Below are 20614 nucleotides of genomic sequence, written 5' to 3' on the forward strand. Positions count from 1 at the left end.
CAACATAATTGTAGTAGGAGATCATATTTCTTGAACATTGCCATGTGCCAGACTCTAGGCTGATTGCTTTTCTTCCATTTAAGCTTTAACACTGTTCTAAATAGGCAGACGTTATTATAGGATATTAGGAGAAAACTGAAGGTCGGAAGATTAAGTAATGACTGATGTGTTACAGCTAGTTCCCTACAGATCCAAACTTAAGCTGAATCTATCCAAAAAGGGGCCCATCTAGTCCAGAACTTAATTTTCCAGAAGGTTCCACTTTGGGAGAAAGGACAGGTTGCTCAGCAGTCACAGGTATCAGAAGCTCCTCTCCTGCTCCTACTCAGCTCAGCTTTGAGAACAGAGCACACAGAAAGCTCCAAACTGGGGTGAGGAGAGGAGGTTACCACTTCACAAGGTCACTCAGCAGAGGGCAGGGGCATCAGGGGCAGCAGCAGGAGGAAGAGCAGGGGAGACCCCTTATGTTTTGGCAGCAGATTTACCTGGATTCTCTGTGTTTCTGCCTTTTCAGAGCCCCTGACCGGAACTTTGGCTGGGCAGTTGTGAAAGATTGGAAGGGAAGACTGTAGCTAATGGCACTGCCTGTCCCTCCCCCTTGCCACCTTTTCCCCAGCTCTGATTATGGAACAAAACTTCGAAAGATAGCACAGTCTTGCCAGCCAAAGGTACCAGAGGCCAGAGTTCAGGGTTTCCAAATTTAAAGGAAAAATTTGACATGTAAGAATCTAGAGGGATTGAGATCCAAATGCAGAAAATAAAGTCTCTAAAACTCTTGGTTCGCAGCTCAAGTATACACATGAGAAGGAGACCGTAGGGACCTTGGAAAAAACAAACAAACCGGTATACAGCAGAGATAGACATACTATGGATAGACAGCCATGAAGAACCAGAACTGTGAGGTGTCTTTTTTGTTTGCTTATTTGTTTTGTTTACTGAATTTATTCCCTAATGGTGTGCAGCTTGATGGTAAAAAGCTGAAGCTAGACAGGCTTGAAATGTTAAAGAACAGAGTCTAAATCTGGCAGAGACACTGGCAAAAATAGGGGGATATCTAAACATAAGAAAACCACAGAGAGGGCGGAGCCATCTCTGCTCGAATCCTGACTGGCTGCCCATTTTGTAGACTCACCAAGTCTTCTAGGCTAAAAAAGCAACAGTGAGAAGTCATAAGAGCAGATATTGGGCAGCTGTATACTGCATGGGTAACAACATGTCCAGTCTCAAGTTAAGCAAATTAACTGCCTATTAGAAGAGCAATCACCTTCAGAAGAACATGACAGAATCCAAAAGTGCTACGATACATTATTTACAATGACTAGACTTTTTTTCCCAGAAGTACGTGCAAAAAAACAGTAAATGTGATACACATTCAGTGAAAAAACACAATCTATAAAATTTCAAAGGGGCTCAGATGTTTGATTTAGCAGACAAAAATTTTAAATGAAATACAAATGTATTCAAAGAATGGAAGGAAAATATGCTATCAGTGAATGAACACACAGAATTTCTCAATGGAAAAATATAAATTGTAAAAAAAGAATTAAGGTGGAAATTCTGGAATTCAAAAGTACAATAACTGAAATTAAAAATATTTTTTGATTTGTTTATAAGCATATTAGGTACAACAAAAGACAGAATTCATTAACTAAAAGATAGACCAATAGAGACTGCTCCTCTTAAATGAAAGTGAGAATGAACACTGAATAAAACTGAACAGAGCTTCAAGGACCTATGGCACAGTATGAATAAATCACATATGTGTGATTGGAATACCAGAAAAGGAGGGACAAGAAGGCAGCAAACATATTTGAAGAAATAAAAAAAAAGATTCAAACTTGTCCAAAATTTGATGGAAAACGTTAATTTTCAAATCCAGGAAGCTCCAAGAAGATGGCCCTTTGTCACATTATAGTTGAACTGCTCAAAACCAGAGGAGAGAGCTGTGGCCAGCAGCCACAGGAAAATTACGTGGTGCCTACGAGGGATCAGTGATAACGGCTGACTTTTCATCAGAAATTATACACACATAAAGACATTGGAATGATTATACGAAGTACTGAAGGGAAAAAAATGTCATTTGAAATCTAAAAAATTTGCAAGAACTCCTTCAAAAACAAAAGGCTAAAGACATTTTCAGATAAACAAGAAGGGGGAAATTTGATTCCAGCATATCTTCACACGTTAATTCCAGAGACTCCAGCAGTCTGAGGGGAGATGACTCAAGAGGAAAGCTCAGATCAGCAGGAAAAACTGAAGACACTGGAAATGGTAAAAATGTAAATACATACAAAAGACTATACCTAATTTTGGTTTCTTTCCTCTGAATTTTTAAAAAAGTCATGATTGTTTAAAGCAAAAAATAGCACTATTTTGAAAACTCTGATGCGTCTTTTCCAGAAACGAATAGCACAATTAGACACTAAAAAGTCAGGAAGAATATAGGTGATCTGATTGGCGTGCCGATGTCTTTGACTTAATTGACATTTACAGAATATGACATCCAACTGTGACAGAGTACATGACCTTCCAAGGGCACATATAAAATGCTCATCAAGATAGACCATATTCTCAGCCATAAAACAAACTGCAATAGGTTTTGAAACACTTAAACATCACAGAAATATTTTTTGACCACAACGTAATTAAGTTAGAAGTCAAAAATGCAAAACATCTTTTTAAAAGTCCCCAAATAACTGGAAATTAGACAACAAACTTTGATGACCTATGGGGTCAAAGAAGAAATCACTGAGGAAGTTAAAAAATATTTTCGAAGTATGTAACAATAAAGACACAACAATTAAATCTTAATTTTAATATTAAAAATTTGGGGATGTAGCTGAAAGAGTCAAGTGTTACCTGCTGATTTAAGAGAGTAAGAAAGTTTCATCATCTAAGATTCCAACTTAACAGGTTAGAAAAGTAGGTTAGAAAAACAGGTTAGAAAAGAGCAAAGTAGATCCAAAGTAAGCAGAATAAAGAAAATGATACAGAAAAGAACTCAAGTCAATGAAATACAAAGCAGAGAAAAACAGTGGAGGAAAAATCCACCAAATCAAGTACTGATCTTTAAAAATATAATAAAAAACATTAAACATCCAGCTAAACAACAAGGAAAAAATGAAGAGAGGACACAAATTATCAACATCAGAAGAGAGAGAACATGGCTACAGTTACAACACACATCAAAGAAACAATAAGGAGATATCACAAACAACTCTTATCAATAAATTTGATGATGTTGGTGATATAGACAAGTTCCTTGAAAGACACGAATGAGCAAAGCTTACAGAGGAAGAAATAGATCATTTGAGTAGCCCTATATCTGTTAAAGAAGTTAAGTCTACGATTAAAAATCTTCACACAAAGAAAATTTTAGGCCTACATGGCTTCCTTGGTGAAGTCCACTCAACACAAAAAGCAGAAATAACCACCAATTCTACAAAAATGCCTTGAGAAAATAGACGAGAAAGCACTTTCTAACTCATTGTATCAGGCTAACATGATTTAGATACCAAACAAAGATAAAACAAGAAAATAAGGTAACTAACCAGTATTCCTCATGAACACAGACCCAAACTTCCTCACCAAAATATCAGCAAATTGGGTTCTGCAATATATTAAATGAATACTGGATTCTGAGCAAGTGGGATCATGCCGGGACGGCAGGGTTGACTGAGCCCTCAAAATCATGTAGTGTAGCTCCCTGTATTACCTTTAATCATCTCAATAAACCCAGAAAAAGCATCTGACAAAACTCAACACTATGAATTAAACTCCCAGGAAACTCTGACTAGAACATGACTTACTCAAACCAAGAAAGGACATCATAAGGGAGGATGCAGAGCCAGAGAAAATATTTGCAAAACATGGATCTGATGCATGACTTCTTTGGAGAACCTATGGAGAACTCTCCAAATAAGATGCGGTAGGAGGACTAGACTCTCAAAAGTGAGCAAATGATGTGAGCGGACACTTCAGCTGAGGGGTGGACAAGTTACTTGAAATGTGGAAAAGCGCTTAGCGTCAGGAATCACTGGGGAAACGTGGATCAAGGTCCCAGTGAGATGCAGCTGCACAGACCTATGAGGGTCAGCACGGGAAGACTGGAACAGCCCCATGTGTCGGTGAGCAGGTGCAGCCACCAGAATTCCCATGCGTTGTAGAAGGTTCTAGAAGTGGTGTGTGCATCCTGGGGACTGGTCGGGCAGTTTCGTATAATTTTTTTAAATTTTTTAAGAGATTTTTATTTATTTAGTTGACAGACAGAGATCACAAGTAGGCAGAGAGGCAGGCAGAGAGAGAGGAGGAAGCAGGCTCCCCGCTGAGCAGAGAGCCCGATGTGGGGCTCGATCCCAGGACCCTGAGATCATGACCTGAGCCAAAGGCAGAGGCTTTAACCCACTGAGCCACCCAGGCACCCCTTGTATAATTTTAAATGTCCATTGACCGTATGACCCAGCATCCCACTCGGTTGTGGACGTCACAGTCCCATTCCTGAAGAGATAAACGCTGAGGGTGAGACTGTATGAGACAAGATGTGCCCAGGGAGGGAGATTCACCCCCCAGAGCTGCTCTTGCAGTGCCCCGAGAGTGGACGCCTCCTTAAATTCTGTCCCCAATGCTCTCCTTGCCTCACCCTCGTCCCAGCCCCGAGCAAACGTGCCCACACAAGGACACGCGTATTCCTCGTGTCTGTTTTTGTAACAGCCCGGATCAGGAACCAACCCAAAGGTCTGTCCGTGGTGAATGGATAAGCTCGCTGTGGTGCAGTGTTACTGAGCCACGAACACACCCAGAAGCGTGGGGGGGGGTGGGCTTTCTGTGGCACTGCGCTCAGTGGAAGGAGTCAGACCGGGTCACTCCATTTACATAAATTTCTAGACAAGACTAGATTATAGTGTCAAAAAGCAGACCCATGTTGCCCGAATCCAGGCAGAGACAGAGGGAAGGGGATTGACTGAAAAAGGCACCCTTCTGGGAGTGATGGAAGTGTTCTCCATCTTGATTGTGATGGTGGCTGCCTCACGGTGCACATTCACATAAATGTGTGAACATACATGTCCTTCAAGGCAAACAGAACTTGTGGGTCCCTGAGATGGGCTTAGAAGCCCCGAGCTCCAGGACCATCAGACTGTGGTGGGGACTGACCCAGAAGCGAGCCATCCCCTGCTAAGTGGAAGGACTGGAACTCATCCAGTGATGAGCTGACAGCTGCTCACGGAGCGTCCGTCTGAAGAGAGACCCATGGATTAAAGAAACAGAAGCACCGGTCCTTCATTACGAAGAGCAAATGGTCCCACCACCAAGCAGAGGCTCCGGAGGCCAATCCAGCTCTGCGGAGCTGGCAGAGGGAAGGGCATGGGAAGGGCGCTGAGGCAGGGGAGAGCAGCGTTCATTTCTCATGGGTGACCTTTTTATTGAGATGTGAAATACATACAGTAGAAGTCACCAATTTTAAGCATAAACAAGATTTTCTTGTGTTTCCCAGAGGGGGGGGAAGAAACCTTTCCTACATCTCTGTATTAGACTCATTGAGGATTTTTACTTCTTGGGGACAGTCTGGTCTGCTGTTTGCCTTCGGATATTGAGTGAAACTGTGCCTCCCCTCTCAGTTGGAATCTTCCTTTTAGGACCATGTAGTGGGGCCAGATGTGGATGTCTGTGTGGCCACTCAGTTGTTGTAACAGGTGGGTTTAGATGGGAAACAACGCACGTTTACTCTCTGTGGATTTGCTCTGAATTTGCTAGGAACACCTGCATCTGAGGCCAGTGGCCTGGCCTTATGAGCTGGCTCTGTCCCACGGTGACAGCAGTGCCCCTTGGATATGTGTCTGTACTTTCATTTTTGCATGGTCCTGGGGTACTGGCACCATTGGTATTATCTCTAGGAGCAGAGCCTGGAGAAAACAACGTGCTGGCAAACACGGGTTTTTGCAAACCTTTTTGGGAGAAATTGTTGGGTGAGGATGAAGAGCTTTGCAGAAGTTACACAATTTACTTCTTCATTTTTTACCAGAGCAAAATCTTAGCAGGGTATCCAAGCTTCCATAGGGCTAAGAGTTGTGTCATTTAGAATCAAGAATTCCCCACGCTTGGGATGCTTATTGGCGTCTGGGCAGAGCACCAGCCGCGGCAGGGCAGTGGCAGGAATGTTGAAGCCACAGTGGGCTATTTGGGAATCGTTCTCAGCAAATGCCCACCCACACCCTCACATGTCTTGTCATGTACAGTAGCACCACGGGAAGGAACTGGTTGCTCAGGTGAGCTGATGGGGCACCTCTCCTACCTTAACTTCAGAGGCTAGGGGACAGAGGTGTCCTCCTGAAACCCCAGCTTCCCAGTTGTTGTCCAGCATTCAGTGGTCTTCTGTAAAGGCCCCTTTCAGACCCTGCACCAGGAGGCCCAGAGCTGAGGCTGCAGAGCTGAGCTGAGCCCAGCTGGGAGGGGAACCCAGATGCTTGGCCTCACAGGCGACACCAGCTGCAGCGGGTCACGGTTCTGAGGTCAGTGGTCTCTAACTCGAAGGCTGGTGGAGGTGTCTGTGGTGGGGCCCTGAGACCACAAGGGCTGCCATGAGAGGGGCAAAGCAGTAGGGCCACACCTCGAGGGGGAGCAGGCAGGGACCTGGTAGTTCCTGCTCGCCAAGGTCTGAACAGATCTCATTGGCTGCAGAGCATGAGGAAGGCATTAACAGTACTTATATCGCTCTCTCTGAAGAATACCACGAAGATAATCAGCATTTTAGTGAATCTGTACGGCGAGGGCATGTAAAGGAATGAACTGGGTTAGTGTGAGCTTGCGTTCTCGGATTTAGTGGGTCATTGTAGAACGAGTAGACGGTTTAAAATGAGTCAACTCTACATTTAAAAAATGACTTATAGTTGATGATGTTTATAGTAATGTAACCAGTGGACCAGAAAACATGAATGCCCGTGAGTCCCTTTAAATTCTGAATCACCGTCTTCCAGCAGGAGGACATCATGCACCGCATCAAATTAACATTGGCTTGAATTGTGTTGCTGTTTCCAATTTTATACTTTAAACTTTTCTTGTTATTCGAGAAGTATAAGTGTACGAATTTTGTATTTGCACACCTTTGAGTAATGTGGCAGTAAAGTTATTATAACTCAAAACTGAGTTCCTGGTGGGCGGGGGAGTTTAGAGAGCACCTGAGAGCCCGGCGCTGCCGTCTGTGCCCGGACCGTCAGCGACACCCAGTGGCACGAGGTGGAACTGCAGCCCCACCGAGTGGTCCCTGGAAACCTTCCTCTTCTCCGGGATACAGTCAGCCCTCTTGGGATGGAGTCAGCAGTCCCTCGTCTCCCCTGTGCCACACTGTGGCTCTCCAGCTGCCAGCAATTATACAGAGAGAAGTGGGCATCGTGTGCCTTTTAGGGGACGTTTCCAGGAAGGCACTGCTAAGGATTATAGGGGTCTCTCAATGCAGACAGCTTGGCTGGACACTCTGGTCTGATGTTTTAGGTAATAAGTGCCCTGCCACCAGAAGTGTTTAACCAGCACCCGAGCAGATTCTCAGGGTGCCTGTGAGGCAGGGGCAGGGACGGGCCCAGGCTCCCAGCTGCCACAGAAGCTGGCCCTAGGGTGAACGGGGCTTGGGGTCTCCCATGGGTAGGCAATGTCCAGTGATGTCAGGGGGCGAGAGCACTCTGGCTACACATCTGGAAATTCTACTCACACTCTGGCAGCCTTCCTCATCTTCAGCCTGGGCATGAGGTAAGGAAATGGATGTGTGCCTTGCTTTAAGGGAACTCTAACCTGTTACAACCACGTCCCCTTTCCACCATCATGACTGACAAAACTGACAAAACTCCAAGAGGGGATGCTGCCTCCTGAACTCTGTTCCCCTCTTTCCCCTAGCTGGAAGGAAACCATGCATATTCCCTCTGAAGGGCTCTGGACCCAGCTTCTCCGTGGGGGGCACAGCGGGGGCAAGCTTGTCACCACATGGACGGTTGTCCTGAGGACCAGGGAGAGGCCAGGTGAGGCACGCAGAGCCTCCTGCCTCCACCCTACCCAATGGCTCTCTCTCTGGGCTTTGACAGTGAGTCCCTGTTGCTCAGTCCTGTTACACCCCTCCTTCCCCGCTGAGTGCTCACAGATGGAGGGGAACAGCCCAGGGGGGTAGATTGTGCACCTGCTGGGACAGCAGCAACCTCCCCATGTGCCGAGGTGAACTGATGTCCCACAGATGCTGATACATGATACCATGGCCCAGTCCATCCTCTTCCCACCTCTCTATCTCGTTCCCAAGGGCTCTTCTGCAATGATGTGTAGCTGGCCAGACCGGAGCAGCAGTCTGGCTGTGGGGACAGAAGGAATTCGTTCTCCATGGACTGAAGCATCCCCAAATTCATTTGTCAGGCTGAGGCCACGTCCTGTCATTTGTCTTCAGGGTTTTTGGTTTGAGACAACTCACTGTATTACCTAGGTCAGCAGTCCTGTGAGAACAGCTTTTCGCCAAGAATAAAATGTAGAATTACTCTAGAAATACACCGTGAAAGTCTTCTGCCTCCAAGTGGGGAGCCTGTGAGACTTCAGAAACTGTGACATACAGTATCAAAAGGGTGACGTTGCCTTTGGGAAAATGGTCATTACCTTTCCCTGAGAGGCTCACCCACAATGGGCCCTAGAGGGTCCGAGCTGGCGTCCCCCCCGCCCACCCCAGCAGTGCCCGGGGCTGTGGCGCTGGCCGTCTCCAAGCCCACGTGGCAGGATTTGATGAGTAGGTCTTAGTGCTTTCGTTTCAGTTTTTGGTTTGTCTTTTGCAAGTGGCCTCTCTCCAAGACAGGCAGCGGTGGGAGGGTTGATGAGGGCCCGGGGTGACAGGTGCCTGTGAGAGGGGCACTGTCTGCGTCTGTCAGGGGCTCAGTGACCCAGAGCCAGGCTTTGAAATGGGCAGTTTCAACTGTTACGTATTTGCTTGGCGTGCATTTTTGTCAAGATGCCTCTCATTCAGCACTTGTTGCGAGAAAATTCTTGCTCTGGGGCTCCGTTGTGTGCTTAGTGTTGCTGGCCTTTCTAGAAAACCTTGCTGGTGACAGAGCTTGCCTCTGGGACCCTGATGGCCTGCCTCACACACTGGCCATGCGGCCGCCACCTGCCTCCTGCTGTGGGCCACGTGAGCCTTGCCCCTGTTGTGTCTCTGCGTCCTGGTGCTGGCGGCCAGTGCAATCCGTCCCCACCACGCAGGGTTACTAGCTCTCAGGGGCCTTGTGTGAGGGACAGAAACTGGAGAGCCCTTTCCTTCTGAAGCTGGTGACCTCATGAGTGTGGCGCCAGCCCCAGGGTGGACGGAGAGTCTGCAGAGTGTCTGGTGGTCCCGCCAGCCTTCCCCACACGGTCTGGCTTACTCTCCTCTCCCTAAAGGAAGCTTTCATGAGCCGCTTAAAGATGGGGTTCCTCCTCCCTGGACCCTGACCTTGGACCTAGCTCCCCTGTGCTTACCTATTTCTGGGCCTCTTTTGGGATTTTACTGGGTTTTGATCAGGGGATACAGACAAGGGGCACGAAATCAGCAGGTGACAAAATTCGAGAACTTCAGGTGTAGTTGAGGTTACAGGCAGCTGAGAGTTTTCTCTAAAACCTCACAGACAGCCGGGCCCGGGGAACTGCCTATGGGACCGAGGGAGGACGGGGAGGGGAGGTTGTGGCCAGGCCCTGGGTGTACTTGTCCACTGCTGGAGAGAGAGAGTTCAGGTGTGAAAGACAGGAATTACCACAACAAAAGCACTATGCTGGGTTCAGGTGTTCATAAAAAATGCAGAAATCCCTTAGAATGTTTGTTTTGTTGGAAGAGGACAGTGGACACCAGGATCTTTCCCGGCATGAGCAAGGAGTCCCGTAGCCGCACCCGCTGGACGGTGGGAGAGGACCCGAGAAGCTGCCGTCCCCCGGGGAGAAGGCGGACGGCCCGCTCGGGCAGGGGGTGGATCTGCCTTTCCTCCACCATTTTGTTCTATTGGGGCCTCAACCCATCGGCAGATGCCACCTGCCCTGTGGAGGGGATTGTTACACAGTCTCCTGACCCAGGCGCTGATTCCTTCTGGAAACGTCCTCACAGACACACCTGTGGTAACGTTTGACCAGCTGCCCGCGCCTCTGCTAGGTGACAGGTGAAGGGAACCCGCGGCTGCCAGCAGGCTGCGGGGACGGGGCTCTGGCTTCATCCCAAAAGACCTGGGGGAATTGGCGGGGCCTTCTCCTGGGCCTCCGGGGTCACCGCCATTTGGCTCCCCCATGATTTTCTCAGCATTTCTCAACATACGACCTTACGGTCTCGACATACGACCTTAACCACAGACAATAAACCAGAAGATATGTGAAGCAGTAGATCCCAGAGTATTACGTGTTTTGACCTCAAGTCTCGGGGTGTCCACACAGGCGCCCTGGGTGACCCTGGGGCGAGTCGGAGTGCTGGATCCCACCCTCTGTCTCCCATCACAGATACCCCGCCTCCCCCTCCCAGCCTGGGACCAAAGCTGCCTGAAGGGCAGGCTGTCAGCTTTCTGGGACCAGAGTTCTTATCTGTCACTGGAGGCGTCCCCAGCGTGTGTGGCGCAGGGCATGCACGGAGGCCGAGCCTGGACAGAAAGAGCTCTGGGGCTTCTGGGCTACCACCAGGCGGGACAACAAACAATCAGGGACCCCCGGGACCCCCCGCACCCTGTCCCCTTGGCTGGGCTGAGCTCTCAGTGGCCAGGACGGGCCCCCATCATAGGGAGTTGGTCACAGCAGCATGCTGGCCTGCCCCGCACCTGCCCTGTCCTTCCCGGGGTTTCCTAGCCTGGACACTCAGAACAACACGACCTGGCTTTGGCTGAGCCCTTGCGATGTGTGCGGTCCTTCCGCTGTAAGAGTAGAGAGACCTGCTTAGGTCACTGCTGGGGACATGTGTCATTTTCGTAAAGGCGAGTGTGGCCTGGCGTCATCCCCAGCAGGATGGGTGACAGACTCGCATGATGGTGGTGGAGGCACGGCTTAAGGACTTCTGTCCCTGCTCCTGGCTCCGCTGTAAGCTTTACTCCTTCGTCATTCACAGCATACGTGACGAGACCCCGCCGAGCACGGTCTACGCATTACCCAAGGGGTCTCCACGCCGTAGCGGGAGGAGAGGATGAGGAAACGAGCCGCCGTGTTGGGAGGTCGCACAGCGATAAGACCATGAAGAGCCTGGAAGTCGTGTGAAGGGGCAGTGAGCGGTGACATGAGGACTGCTGCGCTGGGCGGCACGGGGCACAGGGCTGGAGCTAGGCTCTCTCCGGAAGTGCCTTCTGGACAGAGACTTGAACACAGTGCAGGGACGAGCCCTGCAAAGCTCCGGGGGAGGAGGACCCAGCAGGGGCACGGCAAGGGCAAGGGGTCCCCGTAAGCTTCACCGAGACATGTGCATCTTTTTAGGGCGTAGTCTGAGTCCCGGCAAATACACGCGCTCATGTAACCGCCAGAAGCACAGTCAAGACAAAACATTCCATCGTCGCCAAGAGCTCCCCTGTCCCCTTCGTGGGGAGCCCTCAGGCCCGCCCTCCTGACGCCCCAGCCACAGCCAGTGAGCTGTCCCTGTGGGGGACACTGCAGTCACAGAGACCAGGAGCCCTTCTTTCTCTTCAGCACCGGGTGGGAGTCCGTTGTATGGCCTTTGTCCATTAGATTGATTTGTTTGCCAATTTGGGGGTATTTGCGTTGTTTCCAGCTTTGGAGACTGTCATCAAACCGCTAAAAGCACCCACGCACAGGTGTGGTGTAAATGGTGTTTTTCACTCTGCTGGGGTCAGAGCCCAGGCGGAGGCTTGCTGGCTGCTGTGGTCAGGGTGGGCGTAGCTTTATGGGAAACTACCGAACTGAGAAACCATGGTTTAAATGTTTAAACCTTAGTCTTCACCGCAACGGCTTGGGGTAGGTGCTGTCCTTACTCCAACCTGCAGGTGAGGGCACGAAGCTGCCCTCGGGTTAGGCAGCTGGCTGGGGGGCACGAGGCTGGGACCCGGCAGATCTCAGGAATCGGAGCTCCACCCTCTCGCCTGATGCAAAGGCTTCCCTGCCCGCTGGCCCTGCCGGATCCCACGCGGCCTCCTCTGCTTCCCTGCCTCCACCCGCCTCAGACAGCCCGGCCCGGCCTTCGTGCCTCACCTGCCCATCGGCGCGTTTTCTCCCGAGGTGATGCCGTGTGGGCTCTCCAGGGGGAGTGCTCACTCCCATGAGGCCTGGGGCTGCTGTGTCCAGGAACAGCCTGCTTCTCCTGCTGCTGGCACCTGGCAAAGCCGCTGGTCTCCAGCAGTGGCCCAGGGAGCAGGAGGCGCCCCTCCCCCCATGGAGCTTGCTCCTGCTTACTCTTCTCCCAGGCCTGGCACCAGCCCAGGGACACAGCAGTATCCAGAGGTCTCTACCACGTCTTCTGGGACGAAGGCCAGCTCAGGGTCTTTAAGTTCCAACTTGTCTGTCGTCCGCACGACTTGTTCTCCGCACACAGTCTTCGCAGAGGCCCTGCCTGTCTTCAGACCGCCTCCTCACCTGCTGTGTGGTGGTCAGCTTGGGGTTTTTCTACTGTGCACCCAAGTCCTACATCCCCCCACCCAGTAGTCCACGGTTATAGCCACAGAGCTGTGCCTCCCGGACAGAACTTCATAGTCTTAGGAGTCTCCGAGGCACGCGGTGGCTGGCAAGCTAGCGGGAGCCCTGAAAGACGGCCGGAGAGCTCAGACGACGTCATCTGGGGAGGGTAACGGGGAGGAGAGGGGCTCTCGGGATCAGGGGTGGCGTGGCCTGGAGTGGGCTCTGACGTGGTCACACTTCTGACCCACGTCGGAGTGTGCAGGGACCAAACCTCCCTGCCCGGGAGTGCTCCCAGGCGGCTGCGCAGAGGGAGAATCCTGGAACAACCCCCACCACACACACACATAGAAATACGCACTAACACACACACACACGTTTAAAACCTTTTACTGAATCACTTCAAGGTATTTCAAATATTTTCAAAAATATTCTTAAAGTAATACCAGATTATTGATTCAATAGTATCAATACTATATAGTTCACATTCTATTTTCCCTGTCTCCAAAGTTTCTCCTGTGTCTTCTTCTTGACCTGGAATCTGATCACGGCTCCCAGCAAGCTGTCCCGCCTCCCTTGTCTCCGGCCCTGCCTGCCTTTCTCTGTCCTCATGACCTTTGGAGCTGGCTCTGTCAGAACAGCCCACACTTGGAGTGCGTGTCTCCTCCCGGTGACAGGTGAGAGGATGTCCCTGTGCCCACACCAGGGGGCACATGGGAAGGGGCTGTGAACCCACTGGCTCGGGCAGGGGTGTCGGCCCCGGTGCAGGGAGGAGCTGTCCTGGTGTCAGGGGCTGACCTTACTGTCTGAGGAGCCGGGGCACGGAGTATAGCCCCATGGTGAGGAGGTCTGCACCCCGCCTGCGAGGAAAGCCACCGTGAGGGGCAGGTGTCTTGGAGGAGGGCAGGTGTCCGCAGAGGGGGATAGGTGACTGTGGGGATGGCAGGTGTCCACAGAGGGCAGGTGTCTGTGGGGGGGCAGGTGTCTGTGGGGGGGCAGGTGTCTGCAGACGAGGTCTAGGAGCAGGTCCCACTGAGGAGAGCTCGGGGTGTGTGTGGGAGTGGGACTCGGAACAGGGACCTGTGGCTGAAGCCTACGGAGGAAACCAGGGGACACGATGGCCTTGGATGGAGGCCACATGTCACTGCACAAAAACCCATGAGCTCTGGGCTGTCACTTGGGAAACAGCGACGTCCTGCGGGGCCCGTGCTCTAGTCACATGACAGCAGAGGCCACAGGATGGGGCCTGGGGCCGTGCAGACCTTCCCACTTGCACATCCCCACCCCAGGACGGCTTGGGGTGCAGGGAAGGGTGTGTGGACTCAGCTTCGAAGAGCTGTGGAGACTGGGGGCGATGCCACCTTCACCTGCGAGTAGATGACCGAGGAGTGCTGGGGTCTGGAAGGCTGCTGGCTGGTGGCCGGGCCACGGGAGGGCAGGTAGGTCCGGAGGAGCCCGAATGCAGAGTTCGAAGCTGCTGTGGGAAGAAAAGCTTATTTGAGAATATACACATTTGGTTTGTCCTGATGAATCTTAATATAATCAAAATAGGATTAGAGGAAAAAAAAAAAAGCAGCACTCAGCTGGCCAAGATGGCCCAGCCCTCTTGCCCGGCCCCACACCCCCAATGTCCCCGACCCAACCTGGGTCCCCTCCCCGCCCAGACGGCAGCATTCCTGTACCGCCAGGGCCCTGTCTCCAGCAGAGCCCAGCCTCTCCTCCTCTCCTGAGAGCAGGAATCCACCTCTTCTCTTGCTAATGCTTGGAGCTCAGACTCCTCTCGCGTACCCTCGTGTGCCGGGTACGGTCCCGCCCACTATGAATGAACACAGAAGCCCACGGACCGCATTTATTTACAGCACCTGGAACTGTACTGGGCGCAGAGGACCTTAACACATGTCGGTGGGATGCTAGGTATTGTGATTCTTTTACACACTGTCCTAATGGAATGGACGGGGCATCCGGCAAGCGGTTCTCTCCTGCTGGCCTGGCGGGACCATCCAGGCTTTGCGACTTCAGGAAGTCACTCAAGGTCCTTGGCCTTAGGTCCCTCATTTATGACCCACTTCAAAGGAGGCTGTGAGCGAGAGTGAGCTCCTGTGTGTGACAGGTGAGCCGCTGAACGGAGCATGAGCACAAACACAGTTCATTTTACTTTATACAAGAGGACTGGGAAACCAGAGAGGGAAGCAGAATGGCTAAAATCACACAGCACTCCTCACAGGGCAGTGGAAGGGAGTCTGCCCCTGGGCCTGTCTTCCTTGTGCAGGAGGGAGCCAGGCTGGGGCCGTTCCTGGCTGATCACCCACCGGAGAGGACAGGCAGAGCCAGCCCCCCAGCGCTGAGTCATCCTTGAGCGGCTGGGATGGCATCTCCAATTCTGCTTTCTCAACCCTGTGGGTTAGGGTGGGAGGCAGAGTCTGGCCCCGAGACATCCATGTCCTAGTCCCTGGAACCCGTGACTGGGTGACTTCACAGGGGACTTTGCAGATGCGATTAAGGTAAGCACTTTGCAATGAGAGATTATCCTGGGTTCTCCAGGTGAGATTTCGGGAAGAACTTTCCCAGCTGTGCTCAGAGGGAGACCCGATTTGGACAAATGATCAGAGGGACACAGCACAGCACCGCCCACTTTGAAGACGGAGGAAGGGGCCCTGAGCTGGGGGGAGGGGTGTCCTTGAGAAGATGGAAAGGGCAAGAAAGTGCTTCTGCCTCCGGAACCTCCAGAAAGGAGCGCAGCCAGGGCAGACCCTCGATGTGAGGCCGGGGTACTGGGGCCCCAACACAGTAAGATAATGTGTGGGTGACACTCGTCATGGCAGCCACAGAAGCTGATGGAGGGAGGATGGGAAGGCTAGCCCGTGTTCTATGACAGTAGGGAATGCCACAGCCCTAACAAGGCAGGTGTCTCATGAGGCCGTGAGTGGGGGATGGAGAGCGTGGCCTGCACGGTGGGGCCAGGGACCCCAGCAGGGCAGGCGGGTAGCGACCCCGCGTGAGGGTGTCTCTGTGTCCCATTGGCCCAGACCTGCAGAAGGGCTGGAGGCCACTCTGCTCGCCGCCCACACCTTTGAAGTCAAGAGTCGCGGGTCTTACCTGCATGTCCGTTCCCCTCCTGAATCCGCACTTCCGAGTACACCACGTCTCCTGCTTTAGGGTTGACTGAGAGAGAAAGTGCAGTTTGAGAGAGCTACAAGGTCCTTGCCTCTTGTCCAAGCTATTCCCCAGCCGGAGCTTGTCCTCCACACAGCCCCGTGGTCCCCGCCTGCCTCACCCCTGCCTGGACCAACCCTGGGGTCCCTGCCCAGGTGGGCACCGTTGGTCCTCACCATTGCCGTACACCGGCTGCAACTCCATCCAGCCTGGAACATTGTAGTAGGTGGGCTCTTGGGGCTCCGAGTGCGAAAGGCTCCTGCGAGACAGAAACAGCCACGTCTCCCAGCAGCCCTGACGGAGCAGCTGTGGCCACCAGTCCCCGCTGCCAGGTCTCTCTACCGCCGGGTGGCCGCCAAGCCTGGACGCAGAACCGAGCCCACAGCCGATGGTCTGCTGTGGGAAGCGATCACGTTACAGATCACGATGTTTCCAGACTTCGTGGGCACCTGGTACGTAGCAGGCACTGTGCTAATGTTTATAAAACTATGAAGCTGATTCTGCCATTATCCTCTTTTATAGATGGAGGAGGGGATGGTTCCAAGAGGCGAAGTGACTTGCCCAAGACCACGTGACTATGAAGGACAAAAGCCAGGATTCCAACTCTTAGAGAGACCAGGATCTCAGAGAAGTCAGTCATGATCAGGGCCCAGAGGAACTCTGCATGGTTTGGATGCTGGGGCCATGGGCTTGCCCAGAGATGGATTGTGAGCCGTGGCAGGGCTCCCAAGGTTAGCCTCTGAGATCCAAGATGGCAGCCCCTTCTTCACAGGCAGTGCCCCTGGGTGGCCGGTCATGTGACTCCATCTCTTAGGATGTCCCCAGAGCAGGTATTAGGTTGGTCATGGCCAGAGCTTTGCACGCTGACCAAGCTGAGACTCGCTTAGGACACAGATGGATTCAGTCTTGTAGTGGTCACGCAGACCACCAAGGCAACAGGGGTAGAGAAGTATGTCACTAAATTTTATTCAGTACCTCTTGATGCAAGAAGGCGTATATGGCTAAGGTGGTGGTGAGACCGTCCTGGCAATTGCCTTAACATATGCCCAGGGAAACAGTAACATGAAGGTCACACAACCTACCTATCACACAACGTGTCGCACAACCCAGCAGTGACCAGACCTGGTTCATTTTTATCCCCTGTGGGCATCTCATGAACCACACACAACATAGTCTGGGACATACCTGGAGGGGTCAGAGGCTGGCCTTCCTCCTGCAAAGGAAAACAGAGGGTCACTGGGGCCAGGAGAAGGGGGCCTTTCCAAGGGACACAGGTGCTCGGAGGGTCAGGAGAACCTGTCGTGGGTCAGCGGGACTGGGAGGACCCGGCTCTGCTATGCCCAAGGGAGGTGGCAGATGGGGCAAGATTGCTGGCCCTGGCTCGCAGTGGGGCACTGTTACACCACGGAAGAGGATTTTGTCGAGAGCAATGCTGCGTAGCTGCAGTGGGAAACAGGTCCGACCAGCCGCGGAAATACTACCCATGAAAGAACCAGCAGGTCATCAGGTCCCACTGAGTTTCTTTCTCACTCCCATTTCTCGGTCTTTCTCCTCTTCCTCCCATTCCCTGGGGGCTCGTAAGGGTCCAGAGGGAGACATGCTGAGGTTTGTGATGCTGGATAAAGTCTGTCTCACGGAGGCATCTTCTGTGCACTAGGGCTGTTTGGGCAACTCTGTTTGTAAAGATGAATTCTGGGGAAGTGGGCGGGGAAGGTGGGCACCGGGACTGCGCAGGGGGAGGAGGTGCTGAGAGCTCAGGGGTGCTTACAAAAGCAGCAGGAGCCTGAGGGGAGGGGGCGGGGAGGGCAGGGACTCAAGCGAAGATAACCCACCTGCTCTCCTGGGGAGACAGCAGTACAACAGCAGAGCCATGACCACGAGGCCCGCCACGCTGAGCAGGCCCCCAGCCACGCCTGTGGCAACAGGGCCACTTCTGCTCCCTGTCAGCCCTGGAGGGGAGATCCCGCATGTGAGCTGGAGGGAGAGGCTCGTGGTCTCGCACTGCTCTGACCCCTGGAGCTGATGCCCGGGCCTGGGAGGGAGGAAGAATCCAGGCACCAGGACTGGGAGGCTAGGCAGCCTCCTGGGAAATGGCTCTGCTCCCGGGGAGGGAGCTCATGTCTGCAGCTGAGGCCGGGCTGGAGGGCCGGGCTGGGCGGGGCCCAGCGGTGAGCATCAGATCAGGGATCCTCCTTGGCTCTGCTCCCACTCAAGCACTGTCCCTTCAGAAACGCTTCAGAAGAGGACCACATGGAGAACTCTCAGCTTTGTGTCCCTGTCCCTGAGAAACTGTGCCCAGCTCACGCACGATGAGGATTATCAGAACATCCTTGGAGGAGACAGCTGTCCACATCTGCGGCCTGGGCACAGGAAACCCACCTGTGACGCGGAGTGACACCTCCTCGCTGCGCTGGGCCCCCAGGCCGTTGTCGGCCTCACAGGAGTAGTTTCCAGAATGTTCTGCGGTCAGAGAGAGGTTGAAGGACACTCCTCCTCCAGAGGGGGCCGAGCTGCTCCCCAGGATGACATCTTCGAGGTAAAACTGGTACAGGATTGGGGGAGAGCCGCTCTGGGCCTCACAGCGAAGCTCCACCATGTCCCCCACCGTGGCCCGGGTCCCTGGCGCCCTGAGGGTGAGGACAGGGCGGGACGCTGGGACTGAGGGAGACAAAAGTGAATACAAGTTCCTATTTCTAACATGTTCATAAACGAGCAGAAATTATAACACGTGGCAGAAGTCAGACTTCAACCTTGGATTCAATCTCTAGACGGAAACTCCTATGACAGACAAAGCTAATGACCTTCATCGACAGACGCACAAAAATACCCAGCAGAAAAGTGTGGGAAGGTGTGAATTGCTGAAAACATCAAGCAGTCAATAAATAGATGAAGAGATGATTGTTTCTATTCCTAATTAAATACATACAATAAACACACCCATCAGAAGGGCAAAACCTGAAGAGACAGATAATACTCTTGGGCCTGTGGACAAACAGATCTCACCACGCTCTGGAGGGACTGTGGATTTGAGACACTTTCTCGCATGGCAAAAATTGCTGATTTAGAACGCACATCACATTTGACCCCACAAATCTACCTGTAAGACTGCTTCCTTTAGGGATACTGACGTGAGTTAGGCAAAGGCATTTGTGCAAGGATTTCTGTGGTAGAATTCTTATAATAGCTAAAAACTAGAGACAACCTTGTTAAGTGAGTAATGAAATACAAAAGACATCGAAGATGTATTCTTTTATGTGAAAATGCAGGTTGTAGAATTACATATAACCTGATTCTACCTCTGTGAAAAAATGTTATATCTCTATGTTTATAATATATTTGAATATTTCTAGAAAAATACCCACGAGTTTAGCAACTTAGGGGTGGACTATTTGGGGTTTTCTACATAGACTGTATGTCATTTGCGGAGAGTGGAAGTTTGGCTTCTTCTTTGCCAGTCTGGATGCCTTTTATTTCTTTGAATTGTCTGACTGCTGAGGCTAGGACTTCGAGAAGGTATTATGCTAAAAGAAATAAGTCAGTCAGAGAAAAACAAATACCATATGATTTCACTCCTATGTGGAATTTAAGAAACAAAACAGTGAACACGGGGGGAGGGAAGAAAAAATAAGATGAAAACAGAGAGGGAGACAAACCGTGAGAGACTCTTAACTCTAGGGAATAAGGAGGTTGCTGGGGTGGAGGGAGGTGTGGGGGGATGGGGCAACTGGGCGTTAAAGGGGGCATATGATGTTGTATGCGACTGGCGAATCACTAAACTCTGTCTCTGAAATTAATACTACATATGTTAACTAAATTAAATTTAAGTAAAAAAGAAAAAAGAAAAAAGAAAAATACCCGTGAGACTCTCTCCTTTTCTTCCCCGTGAAACATTAACAATGGTTATATCTTGGAAGTATGTGGACGTGAAAGTGTGTTTGTTCCTGCAGGGAGGTTGAGACCTTCACTTTTCATATTGTCCCTTTTGTGGCTTTCATTTACTTATCATGAAGATTTATGTCTTCCTTCAGGATAATTGCTAAAAACTCGAAAGTTGAACACCCACCATTTGCATTGACATGGTTGGAACTGGAAGGAATTACGCTAAGTGAAGTAAGTCAAGTGGAGAAGACACTTATCATGTGGTTTCACTCATACGTGGAACATAAGAAATAGCACATAGGATGATGGGGGAAGGGAGGGAAATCTGAAGGGGAGAATTCAGAGAGGGAGACAAACCATGAGAGACTCTGGACTGTGGGACCCAAACTGAGGGTTTCAGAGGGGAGGGGTATGGGGTAGCCAGGTGATGGATATTAAGGTGGGCATGTGTTGTAATGAGCACTGGGTCTTATATACAACTAATGAATCACTGAATCATCAGAAACTAATGAGGTACTATATGCTGGCTAACTGAACGTAATACAAAAATAAAATACAATAAAAACTCAAAAGTTGTGCGAAAACACAGCCATAAAGGAATGTCACAATGCAGACTCAGGTGAAGACCTGGGTAGACCCATTCTTCAACCTGGCTTTCCCATTGCCAGCTACATGTAAACTGGCTATTTTCTACCTCTAAGCCTCTCTTTCCTCTCCTGCAAATTGGGGATAAAAGTGGTTTCACTGGTTTGAGATGAAATGAGATATTACACGCTAAATACTAAGCACAGGGCCTAGTACAAGTAAGGACTCAGAGATGATGATGATGATGATGGTGACGGTGGTGGTGGTGGTGATGGTGATGATGATGGTGATGGTGATGATGATGGTGATGGTGGTGATGGTGGTGATGGTGGTGGTGATGATGGTGATGGTGGTGGTGATGATGGTGATGGTGGTGGTGATGGTGGTGATGGTGGTGGTGATGGTGGTGATGGTGGTGGTGATGGTG

General features: G+C 51.2%; 1 protein-coding gene across 8 annotated transcripts in view; it reads right to left on the reverse strand.

Moving 5' to 3' along the window:
- Positions 1-13829: 13829 nt before the first annotated feature.
- Positions 13830-20614, reverse strand: part of LOC111138853 (Fc receptor like 5) — a 32289-nt gene continuing 25504 nt past the window's right edge. For 5 of the 8 annotated variants that reach the window (XM_022490771.1, XM_022490770.1, XM_022490764.1 and 2 more), the window contains 6 exons: positions 18103-18381; positions 17556-17672; positions 16909-16936; positions 15900-15982; positions 15667-15732; positions 13830-14047 (listed from right to left, as the gene is read on the reverse strand). In XM_022490771.1, coding sequence (XP_022346479.1) covers positions 13893-14047; positions 15667-15732; positions 15900-15982; positions 16909-16936; positions 17556-17672; positions 18103-18381 — 728 coding nt within the window. In that variant the 3' untranslated portion in view covers positions 13830-13892. The remainder of the gene's footprint in view (positions 14048-15666; positions 15733-15899; positions 15983-16908; positions 16937-17555; positions 17673-18102; positions 18382-20614) is intronic. The other 3 variants (XM_022490765.1, XM_022490769.1, XM_022490767.1) reach the window with 3 other exon arrangements.

This window comes from Enhydra lutris, unplaced genomic scaffold (assembly GCF_002288905.1).
Source record: "Enhydra lutris kenyoni isolate GAN:26980312 unplaced genomic scaffold, ASM228890v2 scaffoldscaffold94, whole genome shotgun sequence".
Lineage (NCBI taxonomy): Eukaryota > Metazoa > Chordata > Mammalia > Carnivora > Mustelidae > Enhydra > Enhydra lutris.